The 15,114-nt window shown below is 40.7% G+C and overlaps 2 protein-coding genes across 5 annotated transcripts in view; both read left to right on the top strand.

Annotated features, from left to right (window-relative positions):
• The first annotated feature begins 212 nt into the window (after positions 1-212).
• LOC124268715 (sulfotransferase 1C2-like) lies at positions 213-6,109 on the top strand. The gene is made up of 6 exons (XM_046703716.1): positions 213-438; positions 1,124-1,346; positions 1,873-2,202; positions 3,739-3,845; positions 4,507-4,669; positions 5,559-6,109. The coding sequence occupies exons 2-6, from the start codon at positions 1,178-1,180 to the stop codon at positions 5,672-5,674; spliced, it is 885 nt and encodes a 294-aa protein (XP_046559672.1). The 5' UTR covers positions 213-438; positions 1,124-1,177; the 3' UTR covers positions 5,675-6,109.
• A 6,408-nt stretch (positions 6,110-12,517) lies between these two features.
• LOC124268711 (sulfotransferase 1B1-like) overlaps positions 12,518-15,114 on the top strand; it is a 48,940-nt gene continuing 46,343 nt past the window's right edge. For 2 of the 4 annotated variants that reach the window (XM_046703710.1, XM_046703711.1), the window contains exons 1-2: positions 12,552-12,644; positions 14,012-14,235. In XM_046703710.1, coding sequence (XP_046559666.1) covers positions 14,067-14,235 — 169 coding nt within the window. In that variant the 5' untranslated portion in view covers positions 12,552-12,644; positions 14,012-14,066. Of the gene's footprint in view, positions 12,645-12,878; positions 12,999-14,011; positions 14,236-15,114 lie in introns of those variants that run through there. The other 2 variants (XM_046703712.1, XM_046703713.1) reach the window with 2 other exon arrangements.

A 15,114-nucleotide genomic window follows, 5' to 3' on the forward strand; every position in this document is an offset into this window, starting at 1 on the left:
ACCAAGCGAGTGTAGAGCTTGAGCCTACATCTCCCCAGATCCCCAGAACCTCCATATTAATATGTGTCTGTTGTAGGGTCTACCAACACCAAGTCGGCAGTTACAACAGTATCCTTAATCTGCCACAGACCTTGGGCATTTGAGAAAGCATGCAGTGCGTCAAGTAGACTAGGTTGCTATTTATAGTAAGAGTATTTCAATGATAATGACGATGTCCTGGAAGGTCAGTTATACAACATGACAGATGCATATGGAGCGAGACAAATACTTTGCTGCGAAGATTAAAAGCCCGTGATCGGAACAAGACACGTGATAATGTATGTCAGAAACTATTCCTTGTGAAGACTGAATCAAGTCCTGATCTTAATGCACTAGCTGAAACTAGTTCGGTCGTAGCAGGCTCACAGAACAGACTGGCGTCGGGCGATCCTATCAGCTGTAAGTTATTAATACGGCTTGGAAGTTTTGCAACTGCTAAATGTTTCTTGTACCTTTAGCATCCAGGGTAACAAGCGCCCGGCATCCACAGTAACATGTCCCAGTTACCCAGGGTAACATGTCTCAGATACCCGGGGTGTTTCGTTAGTATAAACTTACTCTTTCATCATTATTCACGTGATGAAGGAGTAAGGATGTACTCCGAAACGTTATGTTCCTCATAACATACACGTTGACATCCACAAAACTCTCTACCTTATGTGTGTTATTTCTAAATACCTTTCAAAGACCTGATAAAACTTGAAGCACACATGAAAGAACTATGACTGACCTCATAAAGATGTTTTTAATGTATTGCTTGTTTGTGAGTATAGATCATCTCTGAAACGTAATTATAATAAACTGGAAAGCAAGTCTCAAACTGTAACAGCTTTACCTAACACTGTCATCTGAAGTCAGATGCTGTATATGTCACATGTTCAGATTCATGTAAAGTCAAACAGCCCAGAGAAACTCAGGCAGTCACTTCATTCAAATGTAATTCATCCAATCAAACATTTGTATTTATGGCCATTGTACTGAATACACTATCTGCGCATCTTGTGTTGAAGCAGTAGACGAGAAAAAATCGTGTTTATAGAATGGTAAACAAAATATTAATAGGGACATATGTTCTTATTTGCAGATTGGACATTTTTCTTGATTTGCATCACAATTGATACTTGAGCATTCTACCATCATGCCAATTATATACGTGTCACCCGAGAATGACCCGCAAACGAAATACCCAATACTGGAAGTAAACGGCGTTCGCTACCCATACGTCTTTGATGAAGAGGTCATCCGGAACATGATGGATGTGGACATGAACGATGATGACGTAATGTTGTGTGGATATATGCGATCTGGTAAATAACACCTTGTACTAATGTGTGTCCTTTATTAATATAATAACTGGTGTTAAGGAAGAAGTTGCGTAACCGTTCTGGCATCAACCCAAAGGTAGATTTCAATTCCCCTTCAGTAACCCATGCTTGTCATAAAAGGCGACTAACGTATCGGGTGGTCTTGCTCGCTGACCTGGTTGACACATGTCATCGGTCCCCAGTTGCGCAGATCGATGCTCATGCTTTTGATCACTGGATTGTCTGGTCCAGACACGATTATTTTACAGACTGCCGCCATATAGCTGGAATATTGCTGAGTGTGGCATAAAGCTTAACTCACTCACTCACTCAATTTCCCTCATGGTAGAAAGTGTGAGTTCCTCTCGAGCTGAACACATACTTATATATGTGATCAGCCGCTTCAGAAGTGTCCCTGCTCCGCTTCACAAACGTATGGTTTCCAGGATAACTTTTTTAAAATATGAAGACAATGTTTTCTTTCCACAGTCTGAAGAAAACATGTTTACCACCTTCTTCTGTTTGGCAGGGACTCACTGGTGTTTTGAAGTCATCAACATGCTGTTGAGGAAGTGTGACGACACGATACCTTACAAGAAGGAAGACTTTCACATCGAGCAAACATCCAATGAGAAGCTTGCACATCTTCCTTTACCCCGTGTTCTCAATGGACACATGCATTTTGAACTTCTCCCAAAAGCGGCACTGGAAAAAAAGTTGAAAATTGTTTATGTTTTGAGGGACCCACGTGATGTCGCCTGCTCTTGGTATCAGCTGATTAAAAAGTATTTTCGGTGCAGAGAGAAGGTTGAAATATGTCCTTTTGCTGCTTGGATGAAGTTATTCCTAAATGGCAAACGTATGTGTGTACGTTCCTGTATGTGTTGCTAGATGTGTTCTTGTGTGAACTGTTACATGTGTTCCTGTGTGTTCTGTTGTATGCTTTCCTGTGTGTCTTACTGTATGTGTTCCTAAATGTGTTGTTGCATGTGTTCCTGTGTATGTTCCTGTATGTGTTCCCGTTTGTGTCGCTGTGTCTGTGTTGGACTATGTGTTCCGCGTGTGTTGTATGTGTTTGTTGCTATGTGACTTGTGTGTGCCTTTTGTGATGATATTGTGCTTTTTGTGTGTCTCGATGTTGTTGTTTGTGTGTGTTCATGTTACTTTGTTTCTGCCATAATGTTGCCGTTTCGGTGTGACAGTGCTACTGTTGGAATGTATCTGTGTTGCTATATGTGTGTAATAGTGTTGCTATATGTGTGTAATAGTGTTGCTATATGTGTGTAATAGTGTTGCTATATGTGTGTAATAGTGTTGCTATATGTGTGTAATAGTGTTGCTTAATGTGTAATAGTGTTGCTATATGTGTGTAATAGTGTTGCTTAATGTGTGTAATAGTGTTGCTATATTTGTGTAATAGTGTTGCTATATGTGTGTAATAGTGTTGCTATATGTGTGTAATAGTGTTGCTATATGTGTGTAATAGTGTTGCTTAATGTGTGTAATAGTGTTGCTATATGTGTGTAATAGTGTTGCTATATGTGTGTAATAGTGTTGCTATATGTTGTGTAATAGTGTTGCTATATGTGTGTAATAGTGTTGCTATATGTGTGTAATAGTGTTGCTATATGTGTGTAATAGTGTTGCTATATGTGTGTAATAGTGTTGCTATATGTGTGTAATAGTGTTGTTATATGTGTAGTGTTGTATATGTGTGTAATAGTGTTGCTATATGTGTGTAATAGTGTTGCTATATGTGTGTAATAGTGTTGCTATATGTGTGTAATAGTGTTGCTATATGTGTGTAATAGTGTTGCTATATGTGTGTAATAGTGTTGCTATATGTGTGTAATAGTGTTGCTATATGTGTGTAATAGTGTTGCTATATGTGTGTAATAGTGTTGCTATATTTGTGTAATAGTGTTGTTATATGTGTGTAATAGTGTTAATAGTGTTGCTATATGTGTGTAATAGTGTTGCTATATTTGTGTAATAGTGTTGCTATATGTGTGTAATAGTGTTGCTATATGTGTGTAATAGTGTTGCTATATGTGTGTAATAGTGTTGCTATATGTGTGATTTATGCAGGTGAAGAATTTGAGAGAATGTTCAGAGTCCCTAAGAACCCCAGTTTGTGGCTTTGAATCCAGCATTAGCCTCGATTGTGTCATGGACGACACATGTTTTGTGTGCAGGTCGGCCACTTGTAATTGGTACAGTGCAAATTTTGACAGGGATATAATATTTACCTCACCTTGATACACAAATCTGATTATCATACAAAATCATGTGTATATTCACGTATTCACATATAATGTCACGTGGTATTTCCGATTTCCCCTATGAAAAGTTGAATTGTATATGTTTATAGCTAACGCCACAATTCCATTAACAGTTGAATGGGGCACCTGGTTCGATCACGTGACAAACTGGGAGAAGGCAATGGCCAATCCTCAGCACTCCTCGTCGATTTTAGTGGTCCGCTTTGAGGATCTTGTGACAGTAAGTGAGTGAGTGAGCGAATGTTCTTTCTATCCTGATGTCAGCAGTATTTCACGTACTTGTGATGATCTTCAGTAACCCATGCTTGTCGTAAGAAGCGACTAACGGGATCGGGTGGTCAGGCTCGCTGACTTGGTCAACACATGTCATCGTATCACAAATGCTTAAATCGATGCTCATGATGTTGACCACTGGTTTGTCTTGACCAGATTCCACTATTTACAGACCACTGTCATGTAGCTGGACTATTGCTGATTGCGGTGCTGGAAACCCTTGGGTGCTGTTTAGTGAATATAGTGTTCACTCAAATGGGACCATTGTGTGAGGCTCTGGTGTCTCCCGGGGGCGGTGGGGTAGCCTAGTGGTTAAAGCGTTGGCTCGTCACGCCGAAGACCCGGGTTCGAATCCCCACATGGGCACAACGTGTCAAGCTCATTTCTGGTGTCCCCCGCCGTGATGTTGCTGGAATATTGCTAAAAGCGGCGTAAAACTAAACTCAGTGAGTCAGTCAGTCTGGTGTCTCCCCGGGTGATATTGCCGGAATACTGCTGGAACCACCCAAATTACTCACTCACTCCTTTAAAGCCAAATAGAATCAGGTAGTTGGGTTTGATTAACCTCTGGGGCTGATGTTTTGTTTTCACAATTTTCATGGTTAAAGCAACCAGTTCGAGAAATTGAACGAATCGACGAATTTCTCAACACGAAAACGGATGACACGTTTCGGAGACGAGTCGTGGAGAAGTGTAGCCTTGACAACATGATACGAGACAAGCACTCCGTTACAAAGAAGCTGGAGGGGAAGAGCGTACATTTTGTTCAAGGTATTATAAACTGTAACCTCAATAATCCGTAACACTACGCCTCCAGGCAATAACAGCCTAATGTATATCCCTACTCTATCACTGCTGTGTCGTTTATGGCTGTTTGTTTTCAACACAGTACCAAGTTGGTGATTTTGGAAAACGTTCGGATGATTCCAGTTCCAAAGAAGGAATCGACTAAATAAACATGTGATTGATAGTGTGAACAACAGCATGGTACATGACACAACAAGTAACCTGGTCGGACCAACCGATCCTTTAAATCATAGGTTTTTTATTTAATTAAAAAAAGGATGGGGAAGAAGTGCTTGGAATCTCAAAACACGACTACAGGATTAATAATTAAAATCACGATGTAAAGGAAATATGGCAATCCAGGTGCTGGTATTAAGGGCCGAGAGCCTTTACTTCATCGGGTAGTGACCAAAGACTCCAGATAACTTCAAGCAACAACTCATTTGCTTCAGTACATCACATATTGAATTGTAACCTAAAAGTGATTGCTTAAAAAATGTTATTGTTTGTTTGTTGTTTAACGTCTGAATCAGCAATATTCCGTCTATATAGCAGCGTTCTGTAAATAATCGAGTCTGGACCAGACAACCCAGTGATCAACATCATGAGCATCAATCTATGCAACTGGGATACGATGACATGTGTCAGGTCAGCGAGACTGACCAATCGATACCTTTAGTCGCTTCTTACGACAAGCATAGGTTGCTGAAGACCAATTCTAACATGGATTTCTTCGGGTTACAAGCATGGGTTGCTGAGGATCTTCCTGGTTTGGTACTAGTCCCGTAAACATGTTAAACAACAAACAAACAAACAATTGTGTCTTACGTAAAGGTTTGTCCATTGACTTATAATGACGTGATTCTCAATTTAGGAAAGATCGGATCATGGAAGGACAACTTTTCTGCAGAGCTGAGTGAATATTTCAACCGTGTCTACGATGAAAAGATGAAAGATTCCAAGTTCTACAATATGTACAGACAGCATTGAAGTCAAGTCTGGCAACATGTCGCAGTTCGTTGTCGCTGTTGGTTGTCGCTGTTGGTTATCTGAGGATTGGTGACACCATCATAATTATATGATTTTCAGAAAATTGATTACCCAAAGTTTAAAAAACGGTTACGTTGTGGGAATCGTAAAAGGTACTTTAAGTAGTCATTTCACTTAATGTTTATGCTAATTGTATGAGTGGTGGGGCTACCGGTAAGGCAGGGCATGTTTAGCCTTCTCGAGAGCAGCTTGTTTTCAGCTATTCTTTCATGTAATTTTCAAAGCCATGTCGCCTTTTAAGCCGATTTGAATCTGTGTCGTCGGAGAATGATTATATATGCTGACGTTGTCGTTCCGCATCATAATCATTGAAATGTTTTTGTCACCTTAATACAATATATACTCGTCTATTCATAAGAATTAAAGAAAACCCATGGCCAGTTTGTTAATATTACTATTGCTTATCTACTACAACATAACAAACTATAGTAACACAATTTGGTGTTTGTTAACTTCATTTGAAAAGTATACTTATCAGACATTTAAAATTTATTTTATATACTTTGAATTTATATTCGCAAAGTATAATGTTGAGTGGAGAGTCAAGTGTTTTTTTTCTGTCGGCCCAATCTCGTGTTTCGGGTGTGCGATTTTGTTATCAGATTCCTAAAATATTGGAATTCGTTGGTAACAAAGGTCACGGCCACGAGGTCAATGTAAGGACGCATTTGTCAGTAAAGTTAAAGGTTACCTTCTCTCGCGTTGGGTCCTATTTTGGAAAGGGTTTTGTAAACATTATTATACTTTTCTTAATTCCATCATATCACAAATGCTTAAATCGATGCTCATGATGTTGACCACTGGTTTGTCTTGACCAGATTCCACTATTTACAGACCACTGTCATGTAGCTGGACTATTGCTGATTGCGGTGCTGGAAACCCTTGGGTGCTGTTTAGTGAATATAGTGTTCACTCAAATGGGACCATTGTGTGAGGCTCTGGTGTCTCCCGGGGCGGTGGGGTAGCCTAGTGGTTAAAGCGTTGGCTCGTCACGCCGAAGACCGGTTCGAATCCCCACATGGGCACAACGTGTCAAGCTCATTTCTGGTGTCCCCGCCGTGATGTTGCTGGAATATTGCTAAAAGCGGCGTAAAACTAAACTCAGTGAGTCAGTCAGTCTGGTGTCTCCCCGGGTGATATTGCCGGAATACTGCTGGAACCACCCAAATTACTCACTCACTCCTTTAAAGCCAAATAGAATCAGGTAGTTGGGTTTGATTAACCTCTGGGGCTGATGTTTTGTTTTCACAATTTTCATGGTTAAAGCAACCAGTTCGAGAAATTGAACGAATCGACGAATTTCTCAACACGAAAACGGATGACACGTTTCGGAGACGAGTCGTGGAGAAGTGTAGCCTTGACAACATGATACGAGACAAGCACTCCGTTACAAAGAAGCTGGAGGGGAAGAGCGTACATTTTGTTCAAGGTATTATAAACTGTAACCTCAATAATCCGTAACACTACGCCTCCAGGCAATAACAGCCTAATGTATATCCCTACTCTATCACTGCTGTGTCGTTTATGGCTGTTTGTTTTCAACACAGTACCAAGTTGGTGATTTTGGAAAACGTTCGGATGATTCCAGTTCCAAAGAAGGAATCGACTAAATAAACATGTGATTGATAGTGTGAACAACAGCATGGTACATGACACAACAAGTAACCTGGTCGGACCAACCGATCCTTTAAATCATAGGTTTTTTATTTAATTAAAAAAAGGATGGGGAAGAAGTGCTTGGAATCTCAAAACACGACTACAGGATTAATAATTAAAATCACGATGTAAAGGAAATATGGCAATCCAGGTGCTGGTATTATTAGGGCCGAGAGCCTTTACTTCATCGGGTAGTGACCAAAGACTCCAGATAACTTCAAGCAACAACTCATTTGCTTCAGTACATCACATATTGAATTGTAACCTAAAAGTGATTGCTTAAAAAATGTTATTGTTTGTTTGTTGTTTAACGTCTGAATCAGCAATATTCCGTCTATATAGCAGCGTTCTGTAAACAATCGAGTCTGGACCAGACAACCCAGTGATCAACATCATGAGCATCAATCTATGCAACTGGGATACGATGACATGTGTCAGGTCAGCGAGACTGACCAATCGATACCTTTAGTCGCTTCTTACGACAAGCATAGGTTGCTGAAGACCAATTCTAACACGGATTTCTTCGGGTTACAAGCATGGGTTGCTGAGGATCTTCCCTGGTTTGGTACTAGTCCCGTAAACATGTTAAACAACAAACAAACAAACAATTGTGTCTTACGTAAAGGTTTGTCCATTGACTTATAATGACGTGATTCTCAATTTAGGAAAGATCGGATCATGGAAGGACAACTTTTCTGCAGAGCTGAGTGAATATTTCAACCGTGTCTACGATGAAAAGATGAAAGATTCCAAGTTCTACAATATGTACAGACAGCATTGAAGTCAAGTCTGGCAACATGTCGCAGTTCGTTGTCGCTGTTGGTTGTCGGTGTTGGTTGTCTGAAGATTTGCGACACCATCATAATTATATGGTTTTCAGAAAATTGATTACCCCAAGTTTAAGAGAAGGTTACGTTGTGGTAATCGTAGACTAACAACTAGTCTCTGAAATGAACATATTTTAATGAAAAAAGTTCATAGTGAAAAAAAAAAAATATAATGAAAAGGAGCCCTGAGACATTCTTCATTTTCAGGCTAGACTTGCCATATTTTCCAGATTTGCGTGGGCTTTCTTGGATATATTTGCTTCAGGGTCTGTACGACAGACTATGGGAATCGTAAAAGGTAGTTTTAGTAGACATTTCACTTAATGTTTATGCTAATTGTATGAGTGGTGGGGCTATCGGTAAGGCAGGGCATGCTTAGCCTTCTCGAGAGCAGCTTGTTTTCAGCTATTCTTTCATGTAATTTTCAAAGCCATGTTGCCTTTTAAGCCGATTTGAATCTGTGTCGTCGGAGAATGATTATATACGCTGACGTTGTCGTTCCGCATCATAATCATTGAAATGTTTCTGTCACCTTTATACTGACTGACTGACTGAGTTTGGTTTTACGCCGCTTTTAGCAATATTCCAGCAATATCACGGCGGGGGACACCAGAAATGGGGTTCACTCATTGTACCCATGTTGGGATTCGAACCCGGGTCTTCGGCGTGACGAGCCAACGCTTTAACCACTAGACTACCCCACCGCCCCTGTCACCTTTATACGATATATACTCGTCTATTCATAAGAATTAAAGAAAACCCATGGCCAGTTTGTTAATATTACTATTGCTTATCTACTACAACATAACAAACTACAGTAACACAATTTGGTGTTTGTTAACTTCTTAAGATAGGTATATTTATATTTGGTTATGTATTTAATCATTTACACTCATTGATAGACATTTAAAATTTTATATACTTTGAATTTATATTCACAAAGTATAATGTTGAGTGGAGAGTCAAGTTGTTTTTTTATGTCGGCCCAATCTCGTGTTTCGGGTGCGCGATTTTGTTATCAGATTCCTAAAATATTGGAATTCGTTGGTAAAAAAGGTCACGGCCACGAGCTCAATGTAAGGACGCATTTGTCAGTAAAGTTAAAGGTTACCTTCTCTCGCGTTAGGTCCTATTTTGGAAAGGGTTTTGTAAACATTATTATACTTTTTCTTAATTCCATCATATCAAATATACAGAGCATTTATATAAACGTCAAGGTGATCTTTATTTCATTTCAAACGCAGTGGTTTCATAAAATGTCCCGAGGAAGGAAAAACAAGTTCTATGGATAGTCAACTTCGTTATTGCAATGAGTGCGACGTTTCGGTGTAGGTACTAGCACCGCTATCAAGCAGGTGATACACAGAGTTGGAACAAGGAGAATATATACATTGCTGCATAGTGTGTGTTTACAATTAACAAGGTTGATGTACATTAGATATATAATAAGTGATGTGAGTAGATTAGGTTGATTACAGAGTGATTGACTGTGATTTTTAGAGGTTGAGTTTAATGTATACAACTGGTGAGTGTGTGTTGGCGAATAGGTGCCTGACTCTGAGAGTGTGGGTTCGAATCCCGGATGGGGCTCAACCCAAAAATAGTACTAGGATTTGTACTTTACTAAGAAAGTGTAATCCCAAATATAACATATGTTACATTTGTCCACTTTCTAAATGGCATTGTGTGTGTAATCATACAACTGATGAGTTCATGTACAATGAGTTGGTAGTGGTAAGTGGGTTGAAGTACACTGTGATTAGTTCGGATTACAAATACACAAAGGGAAGCATGAAGCCAGATGGACAAGTGAGTGAGTGAGTTGGGTTTTAAGTCGCTTTTAGCAATGTTACAGCAATATCACGGCGGGGGACACCAGAAATGGGCGTCACACATTGTACCCACGTACCGGCGTGACGAGCGAACGCTTTAACCACTAGGCTACCCCACCGCCCCCCAGATGGACAAGGGAGATATAAATGGATTACTGGCGGTTGTGTTTGATTAGGTGGTTGAAGGCCGAGGAGATGAAATAACCTTGATCACGATTCATGGTGGGGTTGAAGCGTTGGATTTTTATGGCTTCTAGGAATATTAATCTTGTAGTCTGCTCTGTTGATTTCTAGGATGTCGATGTTGTTCCATAGGATGGCATGGTCAGAGTTGGCTTGGATGTGTTCCCGAGGAAGACCTGAAGACACAACAGGATATTCTATGACTGACCTTTTTGACCTGAGCAATTGTGTTGGTTGATATGTGAAGGTCAGGATGTCACGGCATCTATAAACATCACTTAGTAGTTTGTTGTCCCGAGGCGGTATTAATGTACATGTCATTTAACTTGATATATGTTGCGATAGTTTTTTTTCTCAAAGTCAGTCAATGTTGTGAAAGATGCTTCCGTCAAAAATGAAAGTTTTTGAAAACACGCTTGTGTCATTGTCTATGGCAAGATGACTTCAACAGCACACACATCTTTATTTGTATGTGGGGCGGTGGGCACAATGTGTGAAACCCATTTCTGGTGTCCCCCGCCGTGATATTGCTGGAATATTGCTAAAAGCGGCGTAAACCTAAACTAAACTAAACTCAATCACTCACTCTATTCATTTTGGGTCCATTCAGCTGGTATTCATCAGATTACTGATTCATAAACACATGCTCATGATAAAGTTAGAGCCGAAGTTTTGATTTTGCAAATCCTGCCACTTGATACCTGTGGCAAGTACATGGCCAGTCATCATCTTTGAGTGAGTGAGTGAGTTTAGTTTTACGCCACACTCAGCAATATTCCAGCTATATGGCGGCGAGGACTGTAAATAATCGACCAGACAATCCAGTGATCAACAACATGAGCATCGATCTGCGCAATTGGGAACCGATGACATGTGTCAAGCAAGCCAGCGAGCCTGACCACCCGATCCCGTTAGTCGCCTCTTACGACAAGCATGGGATCGCTGAAGGTTCATTCTAACCCGGATCGGTCCCGCGGATATCATCATCTTTGAGATGATACGATAGACGTAATATAATGAATAAAAACCGAAGAATAATGACCCAGCATTGCATGTTTATTCCAAACAACGTGTGTGGAGTTCTATGTGGCTAATCACAATGAGCACGTGAAGAGTGAGTGAGCGAGTATTGTTTTACGCCGCTTTTAGCAATATTCCAGCAATATTCCAGCAATATCACGGCAATATCACAGAAATGGGCTTCACTCATTGTACCAAGATAGTGTTTGAGCGCGCTCCACCTTTTATCAAGAGTCTTCACATACTGACTTCAGTACTGTGTCACGTGTTGTCATGGGAACAAGTAGACGCGTGGAGAGGAGAGTTGTGACCGTCCTGTCAATATTCGTGACAGTAGGTTGCTTGCTGTTATTAGTTCAATTAGCGGATGTTGCGGCCCGTTTAAATTTGTATTTCCTTAGGCCTCGGGAAATACTGTGAGTTTAGTTTTACGCAGTAATCACCACAATTACAGCTATATGGCGGCGGTCTGTTAATAATCGAGTCTGGACCAGACAATCTAGTGATCAATAGCATGAGCATCGACGCATGAGCATGCGACACGATGACATGTGTCAACCAAGTCAGCGAGCCTGACCATCCGATCCCGTTAGTCGCCTCTTACGACAAGCACGGGTTACTGAAGATCAATTCTAACCCGGATCTTCACGGGTCCGGAAAATACGGATTCAAACGGGCCATACCATCCCAACTCTTACCATCCTAATGCATTCCTTACACGACTATTTGTCAGGTGGTATGGGCTGTTATATTATCCGTCTGAATCAGTATTTCCTGAGGCTCCAGGAAATACAATAATAGCTAAAGATTTTAATTCCCATACAGCGGCTGAGAAAGAAGAGAATAAATCATAACTGATTTAAACAGGGCGTACCGTCTTATACTTCTTGGTAAATAGCCGTGTAACGAATTTAGTAGCCTTTAGATATTTTAGGTGCCAACTTGTAGTGTTTTCCAGGACCGTTTTAATCGTTTCTTTCCTATTTCTGCCTCGGTATAGAGCGCAAAGCTTTTCGCCATGATTGCTGCCTCACACGAACACGATCGATATTCGAAGGGACATAACTCTTGTTTACTTACGACTTTGTTTTAAGAAACGTGTTATTTCAAGTAATACCACCGTGTAAGATATACCTGTAGGTTCAAATCTATTTCCACTTCATAGATAAGAAACAACATACTCTCAAAACATTTGGATACAGATAAGTTTTCGTGATAATAATAGTTTAATTCTTTACGTGAGTTGAATGTCAATGTCAAAGGTCGCAAGCTGTCAAGGTCGTCCATACTATCGGCTAAAGCAGGGTAAGGCGGAAGCATAATATTATTACCCCTGAAACTCTAGAATACGGGTTCATGTGCACTGGTTATGAGTCAAATGTCTTCTAAAGGGTAATACTATATCACCTGTTTGTTTATGTAAAGGTAGATGACTACGTTTTAATCTAATCTGAACAATTTGCTGATCCTGCACAATTTCCCAGTCAATATTCTTGGGCATTTGCGATAGCAAGCAGTGCATCAAGTTGACAGTCTACATAATGCTGATATCGTGGAAGGTCAGTCGTGTAACATGACAGTTGAATGCGGAGCGAGACTAACAGTTATCAAGGTCAATGCCACATGATCGTAACACGTAACTCCAGCATGTATGTCAGAGAAGACTGAACCCAGACTGAAACTGGTTTAGTCGCAGCAGTCTCTGAACGGATCTGTGTTAGGTGATTCAACTTCAGCCTGTAATTAGTAAGTTGTTAATACTGTATGGAGATGATTAGGTCTGCCGGGCGTGGAACTAATAACAGCACGCAACCTACTGTCACGAATATTGACAGGAAGGTCACGTGACACAGTACTGAAGTCAGTATGTGAACACACTTGATAAAAGGTGGAGCGCGCTCCAACACTATCTTGGTACAAAGTGTGAAGCCCATTTCTGGTGTCCCCCGCCGTGATATTGCTGGAATAATGCTATAAAAGCAGTGTTAAACCATAATCATTCATTCACTCACTCAATTACAGTGGAGAGTGTAAGGCCAAAGTAATGCAATTTACGAATATTTTCGCTTGATGCACCTCATGACCACAGGCACAAATCTAACAGAACAAGGATCATAATTGGAAGATCAATTATTCTAGCTAACAACAAGCGGATCTAGGTTCAGGTAACGGACGCAGTACAGGGAACTGCTGGGCCTGGTAGCGAGTTCGAGGACTCAACTAAGACAACTATTTTCAGAAATAACATGTTATTGTTGCATGTCGCTTTATAACATGTTTGCAGGTGAAGGATTCACCTTGCCCCGTGCTGTTTGTAGGGTTAAAAAATCATTCCCCTTTGGCGTGTCAAAAGCATTATGATCGTGACTTTGAATCGTGACTTTGAATCCAGATTTTTGATTAAACTGTTTGAGACCATTCCAGGTCCCTTCAACAGGTGAACTTGTTGGCACCGCCCCTGCGAGTTGACCAGCAATTAATGAAAGACTTGAGTAGAACCAGTAACATCCCGGTGAGGTCAATACCTGCCAGGCTTCAAGCTCCATTTGTGAGGTACAAAATCATGAGCGTTTTTGTAACTTAGAGTTTACGGTGGTACGAAACATGTATTGAAAGCAACCCAATATTGATTGTATTGTGAGCCTATGGCCTTTTTACTGAATGCAGTCCTAATTATATTAGATTAGACTAAAATATTAAATTCGTTCAACAGAATGGTTGAACATAATATTAATGAGGACACTTGTGCTTTCTTGCAGATTTGACAGCTTTCTTGCTGATCTCTCTTGAACTGATACTTGGTCGATCGCAGCTATGCCTATTATACACGCGACTCCCGAGAACGATCCACCAGCAAAATACCCATTAATGGAAGTAGATGGTTGTCGCTACCCATACTTCTGTGACGAAGAGGTCATCCGGAACATGCCAGAAATGGACATTCGAGATGATGACGTAATGTTGTGTGGATATATGCGATCTGGTAGTATGACCAATTTTATTAATATACTGAACCACAAAAGAAACGTCACTTTTCAAAATCAAATGCAAAATTTTGTTCTTACAAGGTGGTGTTTTTATTGTGAATGTACCGTCCTGTTAACATGTTTTTCAATCCAAATTGACAGTTATTACCAACATCAGTGTCTTTTCTGGTGAAAAACCATATCAACCAAACGCACCTAAAAGGCTGAAGTGTTAAAAGGTTCCGTATGACATTCGTGGAAATAAAAAATGCACGTGTATATCGTGACAACACTACCAATGAAAGCGAGTCTCAAACTAGCCTGAAATCATTCTTGTTTTGACACAAATGCCATGCTACGACTTGCAAGAGATCAGAGGAACCAAACCTTGGGACGACGGCAAGTTGGTCAGACTGCACGGAGGGTAGCCAGTCATTTTAAAGATCATGCTAGGACACTCTGCCGACTGCAGGAGCGGTATCAGGGGCCAATAACAGCATCCAAAACCATCCACGCAGTGGACGACCTTCAGTAACATCAGAACGTCAAGACCGACAGATTGTGCGCTACCATCTGCAGGATCGCTTCATCATTGCGACGGAAACAGCACGTCAGACCATTTGTCTGTATCGCCAACTCATTAGTACCGATACACTGCATCGACGTTACGTGGAAGAAACCTCTGCTGTCACAGACCATACCGTGGTCCTGTCCTCACCGCTCTTCACCGTCCAAACCGACTGCGATGGGCAACTCAGCATCGGAATTGGCGTTATCGACAATGGAGAACTTGGCTTGTTTCTGATGAAAGCCTATATTGTAGTTTCGACAGCCGATGGCAGTTTGAGCATGGCGAAGGTGCGGGGAGCGGTTTCCCAATGAGTGTATTGTTAAAA

This window comes from Haliotis rubra, unplaced genomic scaffold, assembly GCF_003918875.1.
Source record: "Haliotis rubra isolate DU_JTF1 unplaced genomic scaffold, ASM391887v1 Scf14, whole genome shotgun sequence".
Classification (NCBI taxonomy): Eukaryota; Metazoa; Mollusca; class Gastropoda; order Lepetellida; family Haliotidae; genus Haliotis; species Haliotis rubra.

Excerpts from the sequence above, each read along its gene's own strand:
- LOC124268715 (XM_046703716.1), top strand. The coding sequence starts at position 1,178 with ATGCCAATTATATACGTGTCACCCGAGAATGACCCGCAAACGAAATAC. Across the intron at positions 2,203-3,738 it reads GTTATTCCTAAATGGCAAAC|TTGAATGGGGCACCTGGTTC; the intron begins GTATGTGTGTAC and ends TTCCATTAACAG. Across the intron at positions 3,846-4,506 it reads GCTTTGAGGATCTTGTGACA|CAACCAGTTCGAGAAATTGA; the intron begins GTAAGTGAGTGA and ends TCATGGTTAAAG.